Source organism: Caloenas nicobarica, chromosome 5, assembly GCF_036013445.1.
Source record: "Caloenas nicobarica isolate bCalNic1 chromosome 5, bCalNic1.hap1, whole genome shotgun sequence".
Classification (NCBI taxonomy): domain Eukaryota; kingdom Metazoa; phylum Chordata; class Aves; order Columbiformes; family Columbidae; genus Caloenas; species Caloenas nicobarica.
Window position 1 is genome coordinate 51257207 of NC_088249.1, and position 18360 is coordinate 51275566.

Sequence of the window (18360 nt, forward strand, 5' to 3'; positions counted from 1 at the left end):
AGAGAGGACCAGGTAGCGGAGACACTGTCTTTTCTCTTTGCTTCCTACAGACTTTTACAAGCTGTACCATGTGCCTGCTGTCAGTTGTGCTGTGCAGAGGCAGGAGGGCTGAAAGAGAGGTGTGGAGATGCTTCTACATAGTTTTGTAGAGACATGACAGCATTCTGTCTCGGTGTGACAGGGACACAGCTAAACATCAGAGTTGGTTTGCATGAGGGGAAGGACCATGCATAATCTAGTCCTTCTCAAATAGAAAAGTGAAGTAGAACCCACTACCACAGAAGCCTGGACAGATAAATACTGTGGCGTATTATTGAGGCTTATTTCAGTAGCATATGAAAGCCATGAGTCTGTTCCATTACATTATTTGATAATACAGCAAGGGACAGCTTTGTCCATGTAGGTGTGATAGACAAGGAAAACAGCTATCTGTTGCCCACATTATGCAGATTCAGCAACTGAGAGGAACAGCAATTCAGATATTCTCTCAGTTGCTTATAGGAACTCTGTGGCTTGGATTGGAACTTGAATTCAGATCTTAACCTGGCAACAGCATGTTCCAGTGAGCAAGTCTGCAAACGTCCTTGGTGGCCTGTCCCTAAAGACAGGTTCTTTCATTTCTCAGCACATCACTTTAGAGTACCCCTTTTCAGTTGCAAATGCCACATTTCTTTCTTTGATAATGAAAGGAAAGTTGTTCTGGCATTTCTTCTCTCTCGTGGTATAGCACTGAGATCCAGCATGGTATCTGCAAACTGGGAGACTGCAGAGGAAGTCTGGGCCATGCAGCCTATCCCAGTCTTCAAGCAGTGAGACAAATGCCCACATTTCAGAAGACAGAGTTGTACAATTTGTGATTTGTGGTCATTCTGAGCTCTTCTGTCCCTTTGTGATTGGGAACTTTTATGAGTGTGCATTCTTGTGCAGGTTTTTCAGCATCTAGTAACATGGGAGGACAGGTTGCAATTTCTTCCTTGCTCAGGAAACTTAAGGGTTCATTTACAGGCTCCTTCTCCCTTTACAATGGTTGCTTGTTTCTGCAAAACTTGTAAAAACTTTCTAATTGCATTGAGACTCTTACTTGTCTTCCAGGCTGGTTGAAATCAGCCAGCAGTTCAAAAGTTATGGGGTAGGCAAGAAAAAGGGATGGGCAGATGGAGTCTTGCTTAAGCTTTCTTTGTTTTGGATATCTGGCTTTAAAAAAAGCTCATGTTTTCATTTCATGGGCCTGAAGTCTTTCACTGCAAAATAAAACAACACTTATAAACCACCTGAGCTATTTATCTGAGGAGCACCTGGATCAGAAATGGATGTTAATCCAGTAATAACAGATAATTAAACTGTTATAATGGGGTTTTTAATCTCTCTTCTCCAGCTGTAGTTTTGCTTTTTGCCTTCATCAGGGAGATTATAATGAAGCACAGAGGGCTTTTAATCCAATCAAAATTCCTTGATGATGGATTGGAGTATTTATTGTGCTTTCACATTTAAGCTGTGGTTACAGCACAAGATTAACTTCATTCACAGGGTTGCCATCTTGTTACTAAATCCATTCTAGTGATTTGATGTAGGCAGAAGTTAGGTGAATCCAGAGTACCTCACCTCCACGATGGTCCATGAACATCTGTGTGGCAGGGCTGTGTTTGTGAAGATGTCAAACCAGCTTTCAGCCAGGCGCTGACAGGAGTCCACAAAACCAGCACTCGGGTCCTGTCTTGTCCTAATGGCACCCACGGGTTCCTGGCAGTTCTGATTTGGCCCCTAAGCACAGACAGATCAAGGAGACTGTGAGTGGCAAAGGGCAGTTATACCCTATCTCAGACTGCGTTCCTGTGAAGGTCTGCAAAAGGCACTTTCTCTCTTCAGTGGCTCTGCTTGAGCTACCTCATCTGTACACACAACACAGCACAGTTTCCTTTGCAGCTAGCCCAGTAGTTGCTCAACAAGGAGGTCCAGACTCAGCTCTGCTTGATTTGGAGCAGGTCAGGTACTGATCATTCCCTGAGCGCCTCCTGTTCTTTCCTGCAGCATGTCATAAGCGTGGCTTTTGACCTTCAGTCCGTCATGGTGTGCAATAGGGAGTTTGTGGCTGGGAGTGCAGGATACAAACGTGCCCTATATCTCTGTGCTGCACATCTGTTGAGAACTGCTTGCAATTGCAGTGGCCTAGCCTTTGTGATTCAGGTGACACTATGCAGTCTTCAGGTGCCTCAGTGCTGAGCTTTGTGTGAGCTTGAACTGATCTGGCTTAAGCCCTGAACTCAAGTAGTGGCTTTGTAGTTGAATATCTCATGTGGAAGGGGCCTTACCTCTCCAGCTGGGAATTGTGTGTCTGTGTTCTTTAGCTGTATAGATTTCATCTGATTCTTCCCAAGTGCCTGGGCTTCAAACTGTGATTTCTGTTTGGCAGCAGGACACTGACAAGTGTTGGTTTGCAGTGCCTGACCACCTTCCTGACATCTGCTTGCTGATGTCATCCTTCTGGGAATGAAATGAGGGAATTCCTCCACAAACCTTATTGGGTCAAGAGGTAGTAATTCAAGGAAGTATCAGTCCTTTGCCATTCTGCAGACCATGTTACTTGTGTAACAATGAATGAATTCACAATGATGAATAATAATGAGGTCTTGATGCACATCTTGTTTTAAGATTTGCTAGGAACTACCTGTCCGAGCTGCAGTCCTTTTCACATGCCAGGACTGTGATGCTCTGATCACAGCACAGCATCTGTTCTGTAGATTTCATTTAAGCCAGTTTAAAACAGTTTTAAACTGATAAGATTATTTCAAGACAATTATTACTATTTGTGCTCTCTTGAAAATGTTCCTAAAGTAGCTAAAGTTTTGACAGTTCTGCTGCAGTGGGTTCAGCTGGTCTTTAGGCACAATTTGCCTTCTGCTTCTCCTATTCGCTCCTGCTGAGAAAGGTTTTATAACCACAAGGAGTGAAATTGACCTTCCTAAATTGTTGAGCCAGTAAACCTGGTTAAAAGGACATGGAATTCTGTTACGGGTTTTATGTAATTCCATGTAACTGCAAAAATCTTGGATTATTCAATGTCAGTTTCCAGTTCTGTTCTGGATTATCCTTTTTAAGTGGAGCCAAGCACAGCGTTCTCCTTAGTCATAAAGGTAAACTCTTTCAATAGGCAGATGTAAGTATTCTGGCTGACTGCAATACCAGAGTCTCCAAATTTCTTACAGAAGACTTTAAAAATCAATGTATTTCCACCATGTGAAGTAAAATTATCCCTTACATTTAGTCATCCAAAACCCAGACATACTATCTGACTCTGCACTCTGTCATGTCAGAGACAGTAAAGACTCTACCATTAGCTTGCAATGAAACTAAAGAAATCCAGGTTGGCCAAGACAGAGAATTTGGATTAATTTCTGTATTTATAGCTATTTCATTGTCTACCAGACTTTAAATGAGAGACTTAGCTTTTCTACACAAACTACTCCATAAGCTTTGATGCTTAGGAACAGAAAGAATATTCCTTGAGATGATTTTGGGAATGACTCCTTTGGAAGTCAGGTTTTTGTGTTTGATGGTCAACTGCAGTTAACAGGGTGGGGAAGCGGGGAGGCCATTTAGGAAATCTCATCTGCTTGGAAATAGAGTTTTCAGGTGTGTTTCCTAAAGGAATTCAGTCCATGCAGAAAGCAGCAGAACAGGACTCTGTAACCGCTGTGTGGCTTTACAGGGCCTAATGAGTATGCAGTACTGGAGAGCTCTGCAGCCTTCTATTTATCAGACTGAGGATTCGCATGCAGTTCCTTGTACACCTGCATTAAAGGTCTTCTGGGGGGAACCCCAGACCATTTCATTGGTCCAGTGTGGTAGTTAAATTAGTGACTGGTGCCAAGGAGCTGTTTGTTTTCCTTTTTTTAGGTTTCCTTTTGCGGTCCTTGAGGGCAGTACTTGCTTTGGGGCATCTTCTAAGCCTTGCTGATGTCAGGTGAAGCAGTGGTTTCACAGAAGCCACAGTCCTCAGTGGGACGGTGTTTGACCTTTCTGTGTCTGAGCTGATGCTGCAGAGGTTTGCTCTCCACTGAGTGGAAAGGCTGAATAGCCCAGGCTCTTTGCACTCTTTCTTTGGAATTAGGGAGCTTTAAAAGGAGGCGGAGTTTTATGTAAGGGACCTTGTACCACTTTGAGAGTGTTAACTATCTGCACTGGTGTCTTGGAAAGCATTAGAGTATTTTAGTGCCTCTTTTTCCAGATATAATAAGAAGAACTAGCAGATGACAACAATTATGACACTAGTCTTTTTTTTTTTTTTTGGCTAGACAAAACTCTCTGAATGTTGTCTCATCTGAGTGCTTGGCCACAGCATTTTCTGTTTTCTCTGAGACACATGCTAATCTAGCTTTGAACAGTCTTATTGTTCATGTCAGTTGTCACAACCAGAACAGTTCTGTCCATGAAAAGAATAGAGACCTATTAGCACACTGAGGGGTTTTGCCAGCTGTTTGATGTTTTTTTGTTACTTTATATCATCAGTTCCATTGGGAATGTTGGGATTTGTCTGTACTGCATACAGATCTGTCTTTAAAGACTTCAGGTACTGAGCTTATACTCAGGCACTAGTATTGCCACAGCAGCATGGATAACTTAGCTATACTGAACTCTTGTGCTGTAACTGCTGCCAGCACCCAGGTATTAGAACTAGATTTAAACTGTCTGGTGTTGCCATTTGTATTACAGACACAAACATTGGTTTAATTTGTTTAGTAGGTTTGAACAGAATAAAACAACCACCTATTCCTCTGTCCTCAGTTTAGATAATGGAAGAGTATTTCTGGATTCAAGTCTTTCTGCTAACAGCTGAACTGGTGAGCTAAGAATTGACTGGGACAAGATACATGACGGATGTAAGGGCTTGTTTGATGAAGCGTGGTTTAGTATGAGCTCAGCATACTTAGTAAGCATGCATAAAGTTGGCTTATTCTTTTATGGGGTTGCTTGTTTCTGTGACAGTCTTTTAATCTTCTGCAAATGTGCAGGAGCTAATTGTTACTGGACAGCATCCACCTTTAGCCCCCAATTCCTTCAATGAGCACCTTGGTGTGTGCATGTTTGGCTAGAACTGGTGGTACCTCAGAGCTGGAAAACCTCTTTCTCCCTCTTCAGACCTTCTCATCAGAAAAGTGTTCCATAAGAAGCAAAGTTCATTCTCCTAAAATTCTTGGTAAAAAGCTGATATTCATATATAAAATGAGCATGCTCTGTGGGATCTCAGATTTGATAACTTTCTGCAATTGTTAGGAGAGAAAAGAGATAAAAGAGAAGAAAAGAGAAGAAAAGAGAAGGAAGGAAGGAAGGAAGGAAGGAAGGAAGGAAGGAAGGAAGGAAGGAAGGAAGGAAGGAAGGAAGGAAGGAAGGAAGGAAGGAAGGAAGGAAGGAAGGAAGGAAAGTGTATCTGATTTTGCTGAGCTGAAGATGCCTGACTCCATTTACAGCTTGCCACTTCTGGACTTTTATTGGGTTTGGGGTGAAGCTGGTCCTGTGATCTCTACACAGCTTCATTGCCTTGAGGTCTGTCCTGGTTTCAGCTGGGATAGTGTTAATTTTCTTCCTAGCAGCTGGCATAGTGCTGTGTTTTGGATTTTGTATGAAAATAATGTTGATAACACACTGATGTTTTAGTTTTTGCTAAGCAGCCCTTATACTAAGTCAAGGACTTTTCAGCTTCCCATGCTCTGCCAGCAAGGAGGTGCACAAGAAGCTGGGAGAGGACACAGCCATGGCAGCTTATCCTATCCGTCCAAACGGATATTCCATACCATATGACATCATCTGCAGCATATAAACTAGGGGATTGCTGCTTGGGGACAGGCTGAGCATCAGTCAGTGCGTGGTGAGCAAATGCATTGTGCATCACTTGTTTTGTATATTGTTTTATCATTATTATTATTATTGCGTTCCCTTTCTGGCCTATTGAGTTGTCTATCTTAACCCAGGAGTTCTACTTTTTTTCCAATTCTCTCCCTCGTCTAACTGGCTGGGGGAATGAAAGGCTGTGTGGTGTTCAGCTGCCTGCCGGGTTAAACCACAACAAGGTGAAAGCTAAAGGTGGCTGCTTTTCTGTGTGAAAGACTTGGTGGCACTGTTCCTGTGTCCCATTCCCGTGAATGGCCAGAGGTAGCTCATGCGACGGACACAAGCTGCTGACTTTGGTGCTTGCTTATCTGCTGCTGGTATTTATTTCAGATGGCACATATAAAGAAATTATTTTCCTCCTGTTTTCAGATGTGCTTATGCTTGGATTTCCCAAGGACACTGCAGCTTCCAAGATTTACCAATAATGACAAAAAGAGGGAAAACAGTTTCAGCTTGTTACAACATTTCACCCCAGTGCTATACATTTGTGCAGCCTCAGGTCTTCAGCACATCACTCGTGTGTCCAGAGCACCAAATGCCAGGAATACAAGCCTACAAAACATCCACATGACTATTGTTGGGTTTAAGGGAAGGACTTAGAGCACGGTATCATCATTATCTTAAGAGCGGCAGGGTGGTACTTAATTTAGCATAACTAAGGTGCCTCTGTTGTTCTGACAGTGCCTTAAATAATTTACAAAACACATTTAAAGAAGCGATATGACAATTTCCTCAGTGTTAGAACACCTAAGCCTGTCATTTAGATACAGGGGGATTCAAGCTTAGTGCTTACAGTGTGGAGAGTCAGTGACCTGCTGCAAGCACACAAGGTCACCAACAGGCCTCAGTGGTATCACCCAAGCAAGTGGCCCTTCTGTATCTAATGCTACTACAGCATAATTCAGTAACCTCTGAAATATGCTTGGATACCTTGAGGCTAAGCTTTACAGTAAAATTTACTCTTGACAAGAAGAACATTAGTGTTGGCACTATTTTAGTGTTTTCCTTATTCCCACTTGCTAAAACCAGCGAGATACACTACACTAAAATAGGATTCATTATTTGTGTTCTTGTTAAGTGTTTGTAAAATATATATATAAAAAAATACCCTGATAGATGAAGCGTCTATGCTTTCAGAAATGTCTGCAGAGTAAACTCAGGACAGCTGCCATGAACAACAGCAGACTCTTCTAGAGGTAAAGTGGTACTTCACTGTTCTCCTGGATTAATGGTTTGCCGCTTTGCATCAACGCACGGGTTCCCAGACTTCCTATGAGGTTCTGTCAGTTCTACGGGAAGCCAAGATATACTCACCCTTGCATTTGATACAGATATTAGTATCACTGTGTTGTGATCTGAAACTTAAGAGTTGTAGTTAAGTCAGTCTTTTCCAGAGACTCTTGTTCAAGTCAAACCTTTCCCAAATGCATATAATTTCTAAATGGTCTTTTAGAATTAAGACTGCAAATGCTTCTTTTTTTTTTTTAATTACCAGAAATACTTGGGTTTGGGCTGTTGTCCTAGCTATTATTTCTTTCTTGAACTCCACTGAGTGCTCTCATTCCAAGTAGCACAGGGGCCTTACAAATGGCGCTGCTCCAATAGCATCTACTGACCTTTGGTTTTCCCTTCAAACATTATATGTAGGGAATCGTAATGGAAAGGCTCATGTCAGCATGAATGGAGCCTGAGTGGGAGTATTCTCCTGGATATGGAGCCTGTAGCAGGAGCACACGGTGGGGAAGCTGTGCTCTTGAACAGCCTGTGTTAACAGCATCCACATGAGCAGGTCAGCAAGAATCCAGCACATTTGCCTGCAGGTTCACAAGGTACCCACAATCTGGAAAATAAACACGGGACAAGCATGGGCTCACATAGTTTGAAGTTTTCTCTCTCGCTCCTCCACTTTCTTTCTCCCGTGCTCATTTTTTTGCTTCTCCCACCCTCACTTTTATGACTTCTTACTCTTTCTCTCACTTGCACGTTTTTCTTCCTTTATCTGTTGTGCTCTTGCACATTTCTTCACAAGCTTTTTTTTCCTTGCTTGTGCTTTTTTTTTTTTCTCCTTTCTTGCCTTTTTTTTCTTTACTTGCTTGTGCTTTTCCTGCTCTTTCTCCTTTGTGCTTGCTCTCCTTCTCTCTACTGCCTTTTACTGCAGTTACAAACCTCATTCAGGAAAACCTTCTAGGATTCATGCCAGGTTAGTTATTAATGATGTATATACCTCAGGATAATGACCAAAACCAGTAACAAACAAGTCTCGGAGGCTGCCACAGATTTGATAGAAGCACAATTGCAAGCAAAATTTGGCATTTTCCCAACTGGAAATGCTGACTACAAGAATTCAGTTGAAATGTAAAGGAAAGAATAATATCACTGTCCAGATACAAAGTTGATACAATACTGTATCCACAGATACTGCGATACATTATTCACCACAAAATATCCAGAAGCTCACTGCATTTGCAGAATTTAAGTATGTACAAACAGAAACCTGGTCCTTTCCAAATGTTGCTTATCTTCGAAGTGCTTACCTTCAGATTACCTGGGGAGGAGGTTCCTAGCACTACTAGAAAGAGAAAGGAATTGATTATAAATATAAGACTACTGGGTGGAAACAAACAATTATTTATAAAGCTGGTTGACAGCAGGGCCAACAGCATTCAGTGGTGAAAGAGAAGCTGTATGGGTGGAATGCACTGAATTTTGACGCTGCGAACACAAAACAAAAGCTTACGGCTGATAAATTTGTTTTTATTATTATAGAACAGATGAACTAAAATAAGCCAACAATATATTTTTATGCCAACAGCCATCTTTCTAGCACAGGCGGTGACTGACTCAATGTACCCTTCTCCCCCCTCCCCGGGCCTCTGTTCAATGGGAAGCAAATGGTGGTGGCTCTTGCACACGGGTTTTGGACTCAGTGATCTTTTTATTTGTACAGGTGTGCCTGGGAAAAGAGGAGGCAGGGGGAGCAGAGAAAAGAGTATGTGTGTTGTAGGAGCAATAAGCAGAAAGGCTTGTGGATCCTCTTGCACGTTCACACATTGTGACCAGTAGATGGGACAACTGGAGAATCATGCCCACCTTCAACATGTAGCAAGCTCCTAGTTGCTACTCTAGTCAAGCCAGGAGTTTCTTCCCACTCCAGGCTAAAAAAGGGCAAGACGCACTCAGCTGGGGAGATTTCGCAGGGCAAGGGGCAGCCTATGTAAAATCAAACCAAAAAAACACTCCTACCCCCCCACAAAAAAACCCCAAACGAACTTGCATTTTAAGCCACTTCGAAGTTACTTCTTATAATATATTTTTTAAATGGCAGGACCACCATCCTAGAAAAACAAAGGGCTTGCACTCAAGACCAAAGAAAGAAAAACGAAAAACCAACCAACCAAACAGACAAAAAAAAAGAACAACCAAAAAAACCAAGAGCGGCCCCACTCTCAAGCTTGGCTCTTCTCTAAAAACAGCACTCTCATCCATCTGAATAGGTGAACAGAGGAGTGGACAGAAAATAAAATAAAATTGGTGCAACTTCTCGCCAGGTGGCGCATAAAACCAAAGCTCCATACGGTCCCATACAACTACGTGTCCTGTGGTGGCAGCATAATTTCTTTCAGCTTTCGTTGCTGTATATGTCTGTATGTATATCTGAACATATACATACACACAGAATATATAATATTGTTTTTAATGTTAGTTTTGATCCTGTAGGAGGGCTCATCTCTCTTTCACATGGTTCTGTGCTCCTGCGCTGTTGCTGCTCCCATTGCCGCTCCCGTTACTGCTGCTCCCACTGCTGCTGCAGAGGACCTCTGTGAGGTCGTCCATGATGGTGGTCTCTTTAGGGTCCACGAGGTTGAATTCCCTGATGAATAGGATAAAGTGTGTGTAGAGCGTGTTTAAATGTCCGTGCAGCTCCAGTGCCAAAGTCTCCTTAAAGTGTGAGGAGTAGATATGGGCCAGCACATGGAACAGGTACTTGCAGATCTTCTTCACTAAGGACTCAAACGAGTTTGGGAATTCCTTGCCTGAAAGGAAGACAGAGAAACACCATGATAGCTCCAGCTGCTCACCTTCAGCCTCACAGCAGTGTCAGGGCTGAGCTGTGGGTAAGAGCAACTAGCCCACCTTAGTTATAGCAGACAACTTATGGGACCTGTATCATCCCCTCATCATTTTCATTTGAAGTTAAGTTTTAAACTCTAAGGGTTCAAAAATCAGGAAGCAAGTGTAATCATTCTTTAAAACCACATTTTTTTGTTACTAGCTGTAAAAATAATGAGAGGTTATCCTGGCTCCTTATCTAGTTTGTCCAGGAGTAGCAGATTTTTCCCCTGGAAGTACATAATGCTTGGGAGACCAATTCACAGATCCTGAAATGAAAGCTAAGGTACATGGGCCTCGGTAGTGTGCAGCAGTTTCACTAACTATTTATAAAAACTTTCCTTATTTCATTGTTGAAATTCTATCAAATGGGAAAAAAAAATGGAAGGAAATATTGGGTGCCTTCTATCAGGTTCAGCTGAAGTTGTGCTTGCTGGAGCAGTACTGTGCCTGCCTAGGAAAAGACAATTATTGGACAACTACTTCGGCAACACTGAAAGTGAAAATGAGGCAAGCAAGAAAGCAACACTTGCCATCCTGTACATGATGTATGTTACTGGTCCAAAGTGCACCTTGGCCACATGGACAAATCGGTTGCATGAAAGGTCCTCATTGATGTAGAACAAGCAAATTAAAAAACAAAAGTCAATTGCAGCTGGCTTTCTAGACACAGCCTCTATCCAGATCAAGATGCTTGTAAGCAAAGGGTGTGGGTTTAACATTCGTGATACTGTAATGCCCTAGTAGCCCAATTATCTGTTGAAGGGGCTCAAGAAGCCAGCTGCTTTTAGTCATGATTAAGCTCACCTACTGTAACTTCAAGTCTCTATTTTTTCCCCTTAACCAAAGGCACTGCAGGCAATAATCTTGTTAGGATACAAATTTGAGTCAAAGTTACTTTCCTATTGCTTTTCAATTCTTACAATCACATTCTTTTTTTAATCTTTGAAGAAGGGAGACTGCAAACAATCTGTGAGACAACACCTAGTTAGGCAAGGAAGACAAGCCACATTTCCTGACAATCCAATTTATTTCCCCCTTAGTGCATCAGGGCTCTAAGGGCAATAGCAAAACAACAAGGTTAAATTTTACTAGCAACAGGCTGTATTGCGCACATGCACGCTGACAGTTTCCAAATTTTTGTCCTCTCTGAATACAGGCTAGAAGATCTCACAATGCTTGAAGAGATGTACTGATGATGAAATATAAGCCAAAAGGACAGGATTGTGAGCCTGTCACTCCAGTTCATACGCCAACAGTGCAAGTCTGTCTTACTGTAAGAACGAACCAAATTTAAAATCTCCTTTAAAAAAACCCCAAACAAACAAACAAAACCACAAACAAAATTTAAAAAAATCAAGCAAAAAAATGAGAAAGCTGTCTGGTATTAACACATACGCTGAATGACAACTTTCACTCTACAGCATCTGCGAAGAGCCACAGAAAGCACCTGTCCAAAAGCAGACATACCATATTTTGTTGGAAAGACGTCCTCATCTGTCACTAGTTTCTGCACTGAGCTCATGACGAAGTCAACATACTGAGGAGCAGTGCACTTGATCTTCTTTCCCCGCTCATCATACCAGTAGTACTGTCTGTGGAGGGAATTGACAGTGTCACCACATTATACCTTGGCTCCTCAGCTCAACTCCTCTAAGAGGTTAGTGCCTAAATAATACAAAACAACAGCTGCAACATTACCCAAATACATCATAGCTGCTACAGAAAAGATTCACTTCGGAGTATCTTTCTATATCAGAAGCCTGAATTTCTGCTAGCCAATTTTATTTTTCCCTATCAATTTAGTAGCAGTACCAAGCACAAGAAGCCTGCTGACAAGCCTCCATGCAGTGGATAACTCCCTATCCATGACAGACTGAGGGTTTACTTACAGTCTATAGAACTGTACAGGAAGGCATTACATACCTGTTTTTAAAGGTCAATAACATTGCACAGTGATAAATTGGTTATCTTCTGGTACTTAACATCGCAAAACATAAATTAGTCTTCTAGTGTAATTTGTTAAACAGACAGAAGGTGGCTCCAAAACACCAGCTTTCCTAAGCTGGTGCTCTCAAGTACTGGCAGCATTTTTAAGCCCTACAAATCCTCTTCTGGAGTCCAATCTGGGGAAAGTTTTCAGGACCCTTCTGCACATCCCTACCAGCATCCTAAAGCTCTGCTGCTTTGGTTACAGACTCCCCAAAACATCTGAATTTACACTGGACTGCCACCAGTGAATAATCCTGTTGGATCTTAAGGAAACCGAGACATTAGCATATTGCCTGGCTTTTCAAAAGCAACCATAATTCAATCAGTCACAATCATCTTCATTAGCTGCAGCCATCCCTCACCTGACAAAGAATCTGAAGGCTACAAAAGTATTGAAGGTTTGTTCTTTTTTTTTTTTTTTTTTTTTGGTCTAAGTCATGGTTAATTAAAGCACCTTTAACTGCTACCAGGAACAGCTAGCTATACAGCCTTAGGAACACACAGTGAGAAATTGGTTTTTGTGGCCTGTGTCACACTAGAGGTTGAGTTCCAGTTGCTGAACTCTTCCTTCAAACACTAAGCTCCACGCACTGTCCTATACCATTATGGAGCTGATAAGAAGTCCGTTGTGTTGCTCTTCCGAGAACACAGTGTAAGGGGGGTTTTGCTGACTGCCTTTGAAAGCAAGGCTGGAAGTGGTCTGAGCATCAGAACCTGGCCAGAAAGATATCTCACCCAACATATGAGCCCCTAAAGCCAGGGTACCATTTTATGCCTGACTGTTCAGCTCCAACTTTGCTGCTGTTGGCTAATGATCTGTTATCTGACATTGCTCACTCATATCACTAAACAAGCCTCATTGTAGCCCTAGACAAACTGACACTTTGGTGTGACATTTAGCCACCTTTGGACTTTTTTTTTTTTTTTGGCATGGAAGATAAAGATTAAATATTTTTTTCTGTGTCTAACAGGACTAGACTGCATTGAACTGGAAGGATCTATACATGCCACTTGGAAAATGAAGTTTTATGTACACTGGCCAGCAGAAAGCCCTGAAGCAACTCAAGAAAAATGTTAAGTAGCAAATGAAAAGTTTTGATTTGCAGTGTGTTTTCATTTCCCTGAAACATTATTCAGGGACCTGAGGGCAGTGAGGTGAAGACACTAACACCACTGTTCATGCCCTAAGCCATATGGAAACAAGAAGCAGCTGCAGAAATAAGGGTAATTCAAACTTTACAAGAGGAAAAGCAGCTGAAAACGAGTTCGGGAGACACTTAAGGTTTAGAATTTTTCTTTCAGATCATTTTCAGTGTGTGGTACTTGGTCACTCTGTTGTTTACTAGAGAGAGCAGGATTCACTGCAAAAAGGCATAAAATGGTGAGCAAGTGGATGAAAACTGCAGGAATTAAAAGCTCTTTGTAGAGCTATCTCAGGCATCAAAACTAGCGTTTGGGCCCTTAGGCGCAGACTGTGCTCTTCATCACTGCTTATTTCCTTTATACATTCCACGTATAAGGAATTACACAATGTAGTGCACAAACACAAGCCACCTCATTTGTCTAGTCCTGCAGTAAGCTGGAGCAAGACGGTTCTAGGCAACTCGGACTTATTTTCAGTCTTAAGACAACTCTTGTCGCCAAGAGCAGAAGCAGACTGGACTGTCTGCACCTCAGCAGCTTTCTCATGCTGCAGAAATCCTCAACTGCAATACAGAAAGCACAGAGTTGCCCTTAGGCACAAAACCAAATCTGAATAACTGGATTTTAGTTAAAAGAAACAGTTTGGCAACTGTACAAGTTCACTTATGTGACATTATAAGTGAATAAATCTGCTGTAACATCCCACTGCATACCTTTTTTGCCTTTCCGTGAGAATTAGGCTAATCATGCAAAACAGGAATTTAAAGGAAGAATCATTAAGAATAAGGGGATAACTGCAAGAATTATCCTGTTGATTAGAATCATGTTAGCTATCACATTAGGGTTAGGTTAACAGTTGGACTTGATGATCTTGAGGGTCTCTTCCAACCAAAATTATTATATGACTGTGTCTTCCTTGCGTTTCAAGTGCTGTGAACGGTCTTCACCAGTCTTAGAGGAAAAGAGGAGCCCCTGACATACCATGAACATCTCACAGCTGGTACGCAGCTCCCACCCATGCTGGAGTTATCTCCGTTAACAAGACATGAAGCAGGTTGGGGCCATCAAAGGGCTCGGCTGGGCACAGAAGCCTAACTGCATTCCACCGCTGGCACCGTGACAGTACAGCCCCGTATTAGGCAAGGGATGGGAAGCAGAAAGGACAAGAAGACGACACTTAAAGGCACTATTCAAAAAGTGCTCACATGATACAGATTTTGATTACTTTATTTCCTGTGTAAGATTCTAGCAGATTTAAACATCCCCACTATGGAGAGCATGAGGAATTTGCAGCTCCATTCTAAATCCCAGGGAGAAATGATTATGGGTTTAATAGAGAAAAGCCTATGATGTGACTAATAAAATATAACACATATGAAATCACCGTGCTACATCTTAATATCTTGTACATATTTTATCCCTTTTCCCCTAAAACTTTCTGGGTTTGTGTTCATGACAAAGAAGCCAATGCAGAAGTTACATCTGTATGTAGGAAAAGCTTCTGGAAGGAAGGAAAGGCAAATCCTGTGGAGATTATGTGGTCTGGGAAGGAAGGAGAGACAGTCCTGCTAGAAATAGGGACAGACGTTTTATCAAGAAAATTGTATCAAATGCAAGGGCAGTGATACAGTGTTTGTCGGCAACTCAGGATAGCTTTGATGGTTTGACAGGGGCAAAGCAAAGAGAAAGGAGCAACCAGGTAGAAGCATACAGCTCAGGGAACTTAAATATAAGAAAATGCAAAATGTGCAAGTTAAGATTTCTAGAAGGAAATACCCTCCATATGCAGATACACTAAGGGCAAGGTAGACACGAGAAAGGAGACTGTAAGATTAGAAAAAATGAGTGATAAGGAATTATCAATTAAGGGATTTCACTGAACCAAAATGAGATCTTTCACTAGAATTTGTGGGCTGCCTAGAAGTTTGTATCCATCCTTGATTTCAGCCTCAGGAGTTCTGTAATCTCAGCCTTGTGAACAGCACTTTTACAGGCTCTAAGTTACCCCACTCACTTCAGCACTTTTGAGAAGTTTTGCCCAAATGTCAGCTAGAAAACCAGTTTACAGCTCATGGTGCTTTAAAGCTAGTTTGTGTAATAATAAGCTATAAAGCATACTAAATCTAAACAGTAAATACTGTGTTAAAATATAGTACCTGCTTTACAGCAAGTGATAAACATATTAACAAGCAAAATTAAGTAATTCCCAAAGTTGCATTCATGGCACCCTCGTTAAATCTTGAAGATAACTGGCCATTCTGGTATTTCTCTTGGCATTATCCCACCTTGCAGCAAATGCTTCCATCTGTTCTACAAGGAGACTAAGTTTTGGTCAGATGTCTCTTAGTTACCCTAAGCAGAAATTCTCTTCCTCATTGTGTGCAGATGGCTGTGCTGTCTCATGCATCTGACACAGGGCTGAAAGCTGCATCTGTCTGCAGTTTGTCAGTTGGCTGGAGCTCCTCTGAGATGTTAAAACCTTACCTCAAATATTTAACTGCAACTGGTGTTTATTCTTGCCAGCAAATCCTCTAAACTTAGGACTGAGTATTTGCAGTGTTTTTGAATGCAAAGTAACTTGACAAGCAAATGTGTTCTGAATAGTTACTTTAACATCTCAGCCACAAATACAAAAAGCCTTCCTTAGGTATGACCAGAATGACGTGATCCAAAACATTCCTTAGAGACCTGGGTAGGGGAAGCATAAAAGAGGAACAGAATGCAGACCTTCATACTGAACTGCCTAAAATCAGCACGGAAAAGTGGCAAACTGCACCCTTACTCCAAGGTACTGTAATTCTGTGGCAATCTAACATAGGGAGGTGCTATTTTATTCCAAAGCACCTGAACAAACAGATCGCAGCCACAGAAGGTCAAATCTGGAGTGTCCATCAGGTTAATCAGCAACTGACTCTAATGTTTAGGTGGTACTCTTTATATACTGGAGACAAGTCAGAGGCACAATAAATAGTATGAACTGGTGTTTCTCCAACACAATGAGCATGTCCTTACCATAGTTTGTTAAGGTAAGATTTAAAAAAAAAAAAAAAGAAAGAAAAAAAAGGGGGTGGGGAAGCAACATAACTTTATCATAGTCATAATTTAATCTGAATAAATAAACATCTTTGAGGCAGTTCTCAGTTTAGACATTTAGACATGTCTCTTACAAAAGGGAAGAGCTAGGAAAGGCAGAACATAAAAATAAGGATTATCCAAAATTGTCATTAGAGATACTTGGATAACACTATTACGAACAGGGCCTTCAAAGCTGAACTGCACTGAGGTGTGTAGCTAGGTGAACTCACCTCTGTGCTTTTTTCATAGACCCACACACCTGATAGGAGAATGAAATATGCAGCCCACAGTTTGCAAACATTAATCAGTCATCTGCCTCCAAGTACAGGAAGATACTTAAGTTGCTATGATTTAGCTAAACACAAACCATTTCAAGTGCTTCACCCAAGTGTAGACATGCTTCCTGTTATTCCCAAACAGCGCCATTTTTCAGTTTTCCAAAACAAAGGATAGGAACATTCTGCTATCAGTCCTCACCACTAAAAATACAGCCTACAGCTGGAGCCGCCTACAGGCACTTCCTTTCTTTATTCTGCAACATGAATTGCTTACAGAGAACTCTTGTTTAAGACTCACTAGAGCAGAATGGAGCAACACATGGGTTCCCTACCACCACCTCCTTTTAGCCACTATTTCCCATCAAACAAGTAGATAAACAGTTAAACCAAGTCCTTTGGACAGCCAGTGCTACATTCAGAATTAAAATATGAGAAAGCTTTGGAGCAAGAGTCTTACTGATCATCATGTCTCATTTAGAGACATGCTGTCTCCTTTTGATAAAATCTGAGTCCAGCAGAGATTTATTTCTTTCTGTTCCAGCCTGTTTTCAAAGTCTCTAGCAATGCCTTTAATTCTCTACTGACAGTTATCTTTCCAAATTTTACATGTATAAGTATCCTCCATACACTTTGCATTCTTCAGAGTGCTCTCAAATAAAGCCCCTAATATTAATTTCAAGTGTACAAGATAGCCCAGTACATTAAGCGAGGATTCCTTTCTAAGAGCTATGTAATTATTGCCAGAGATACAACATAGAGCTCTGGTTCTATTGCACACATTCCCTGGGATGTTTGTTTGATTTACTATAACATTAACTGCTCAGTCTTCTGTTTTAAAATCCATCTCAGCTAAATCAATCCCAGGAAATACAAGAGGAGGGAAGAAAAGGACTATCAACACATGTGCTGGAGAAAAAAAATAAAAACAAACCACAACACAACAGGCTTATTCATACTCAACTGGATCTCATATTCCATCATGTTGGACTGTGCTAATCAGAAGCAGGAGTTCATGGTATATTCACCATGTACAGTAAAACTACAAAGCTTTCTTTCATAACTGATAGCTAGTCAATATTAAGAAAGTCTACTAAGTCCTACAGGGGGAGAAAGTGCCAAACCAAAACGTTTTCCTTACTCTTTGCGAAGCTGCCACTTGTGTCCTCTATGCCCAAGGGCTCAGGCAGAAAGCCAGTGGCTCACGTCAGGCTAGAGGTTATCCGTCAGCAGCCTGGTGCTCTGTCAGCATTCCAAATATCAAAAGCACCCTCTGGGGTTTTCGCAATTCATTTATCCTCCCCGGCCTTCTATGGAATCTCAGCCCTGTTTACCAGTAAGGACAGTTCTGCCTTGCTCTTCTTCCCCCTCTCCCCGCAAGCAACACACATGGTAATTTGCTTCTCTGATCTGTCCTTATAAAACCAGCTCACAACAGTCAAAGACTCGTCTTCCTAGTCCTCCACAAAACCAGACTTCCAGGACCCTTCATTGCTGAGGGGAGAGAAGAAGATGCACAGCTGCCAAATTCTCACTTAGAGATCTGCTGTAAAACACTTGCCCAATGCCATCAAATACCAATATCCTCCCGCAAGCAACTCTAAAGACTTCATGGAAACCCTGTAATTGTAAATATTGACTTACGTATTGCACACCGCCATGGTCTGACATGACTCTCCTGTACAGAATTCTGAGATTGTGCTATACTGTAAGTTGATGTGATGAAAGAAAGTTGTTGCTGAAAAATAAACACAAAAGAAAGAAATTCAGAAGTAAAATACTTTCAAACACGGATTATTCTCCAGATAATTATTTAAACGGAGCAAATGAAGTGACCTCAGAGTCTTAAGCTTGCATACAAATTTAAACACCATTTAGC

General features: G+C 41.6%; 1 protein-coding gene across 4 annotated transcripts in view; it reads right to left on the bottom strand.

The window, feature by feature from the left end:
- Positions 1-8608: 8608 nt before the first annotated feature.
- The window catches only part of MOB2 (MOB kinase activator 2), a 123263-nt gene continuing 113511 nt past the window's right edge, over positions 8609-18360 (bottom strand). For 3 of the 4 annotated variants that reach the window (XM_065636044.1, XM_065636045.1, XM_065636043.1), the window contains exons 3-5: positions 18126-18219; positions 11467-11591; positions 8609-9920 (exon numbers count right to left, since the gene is read on the bottom strand). In XM_065636044.1, the coding sequence (XP_065492116.1) occupies positions 9610-9920; positions 11467-11591; positions 18126-18219 (530 nt within the window). In that variant the 3' untranslated portion in view covers positions 8609-9609. The remainder of the gene's footprint in view (positions 9921-11466; positions 11592-18125; positions 18220-18360) is intronic. The other variant, XM_065636046.1, reaches the window with a different exon arrangement.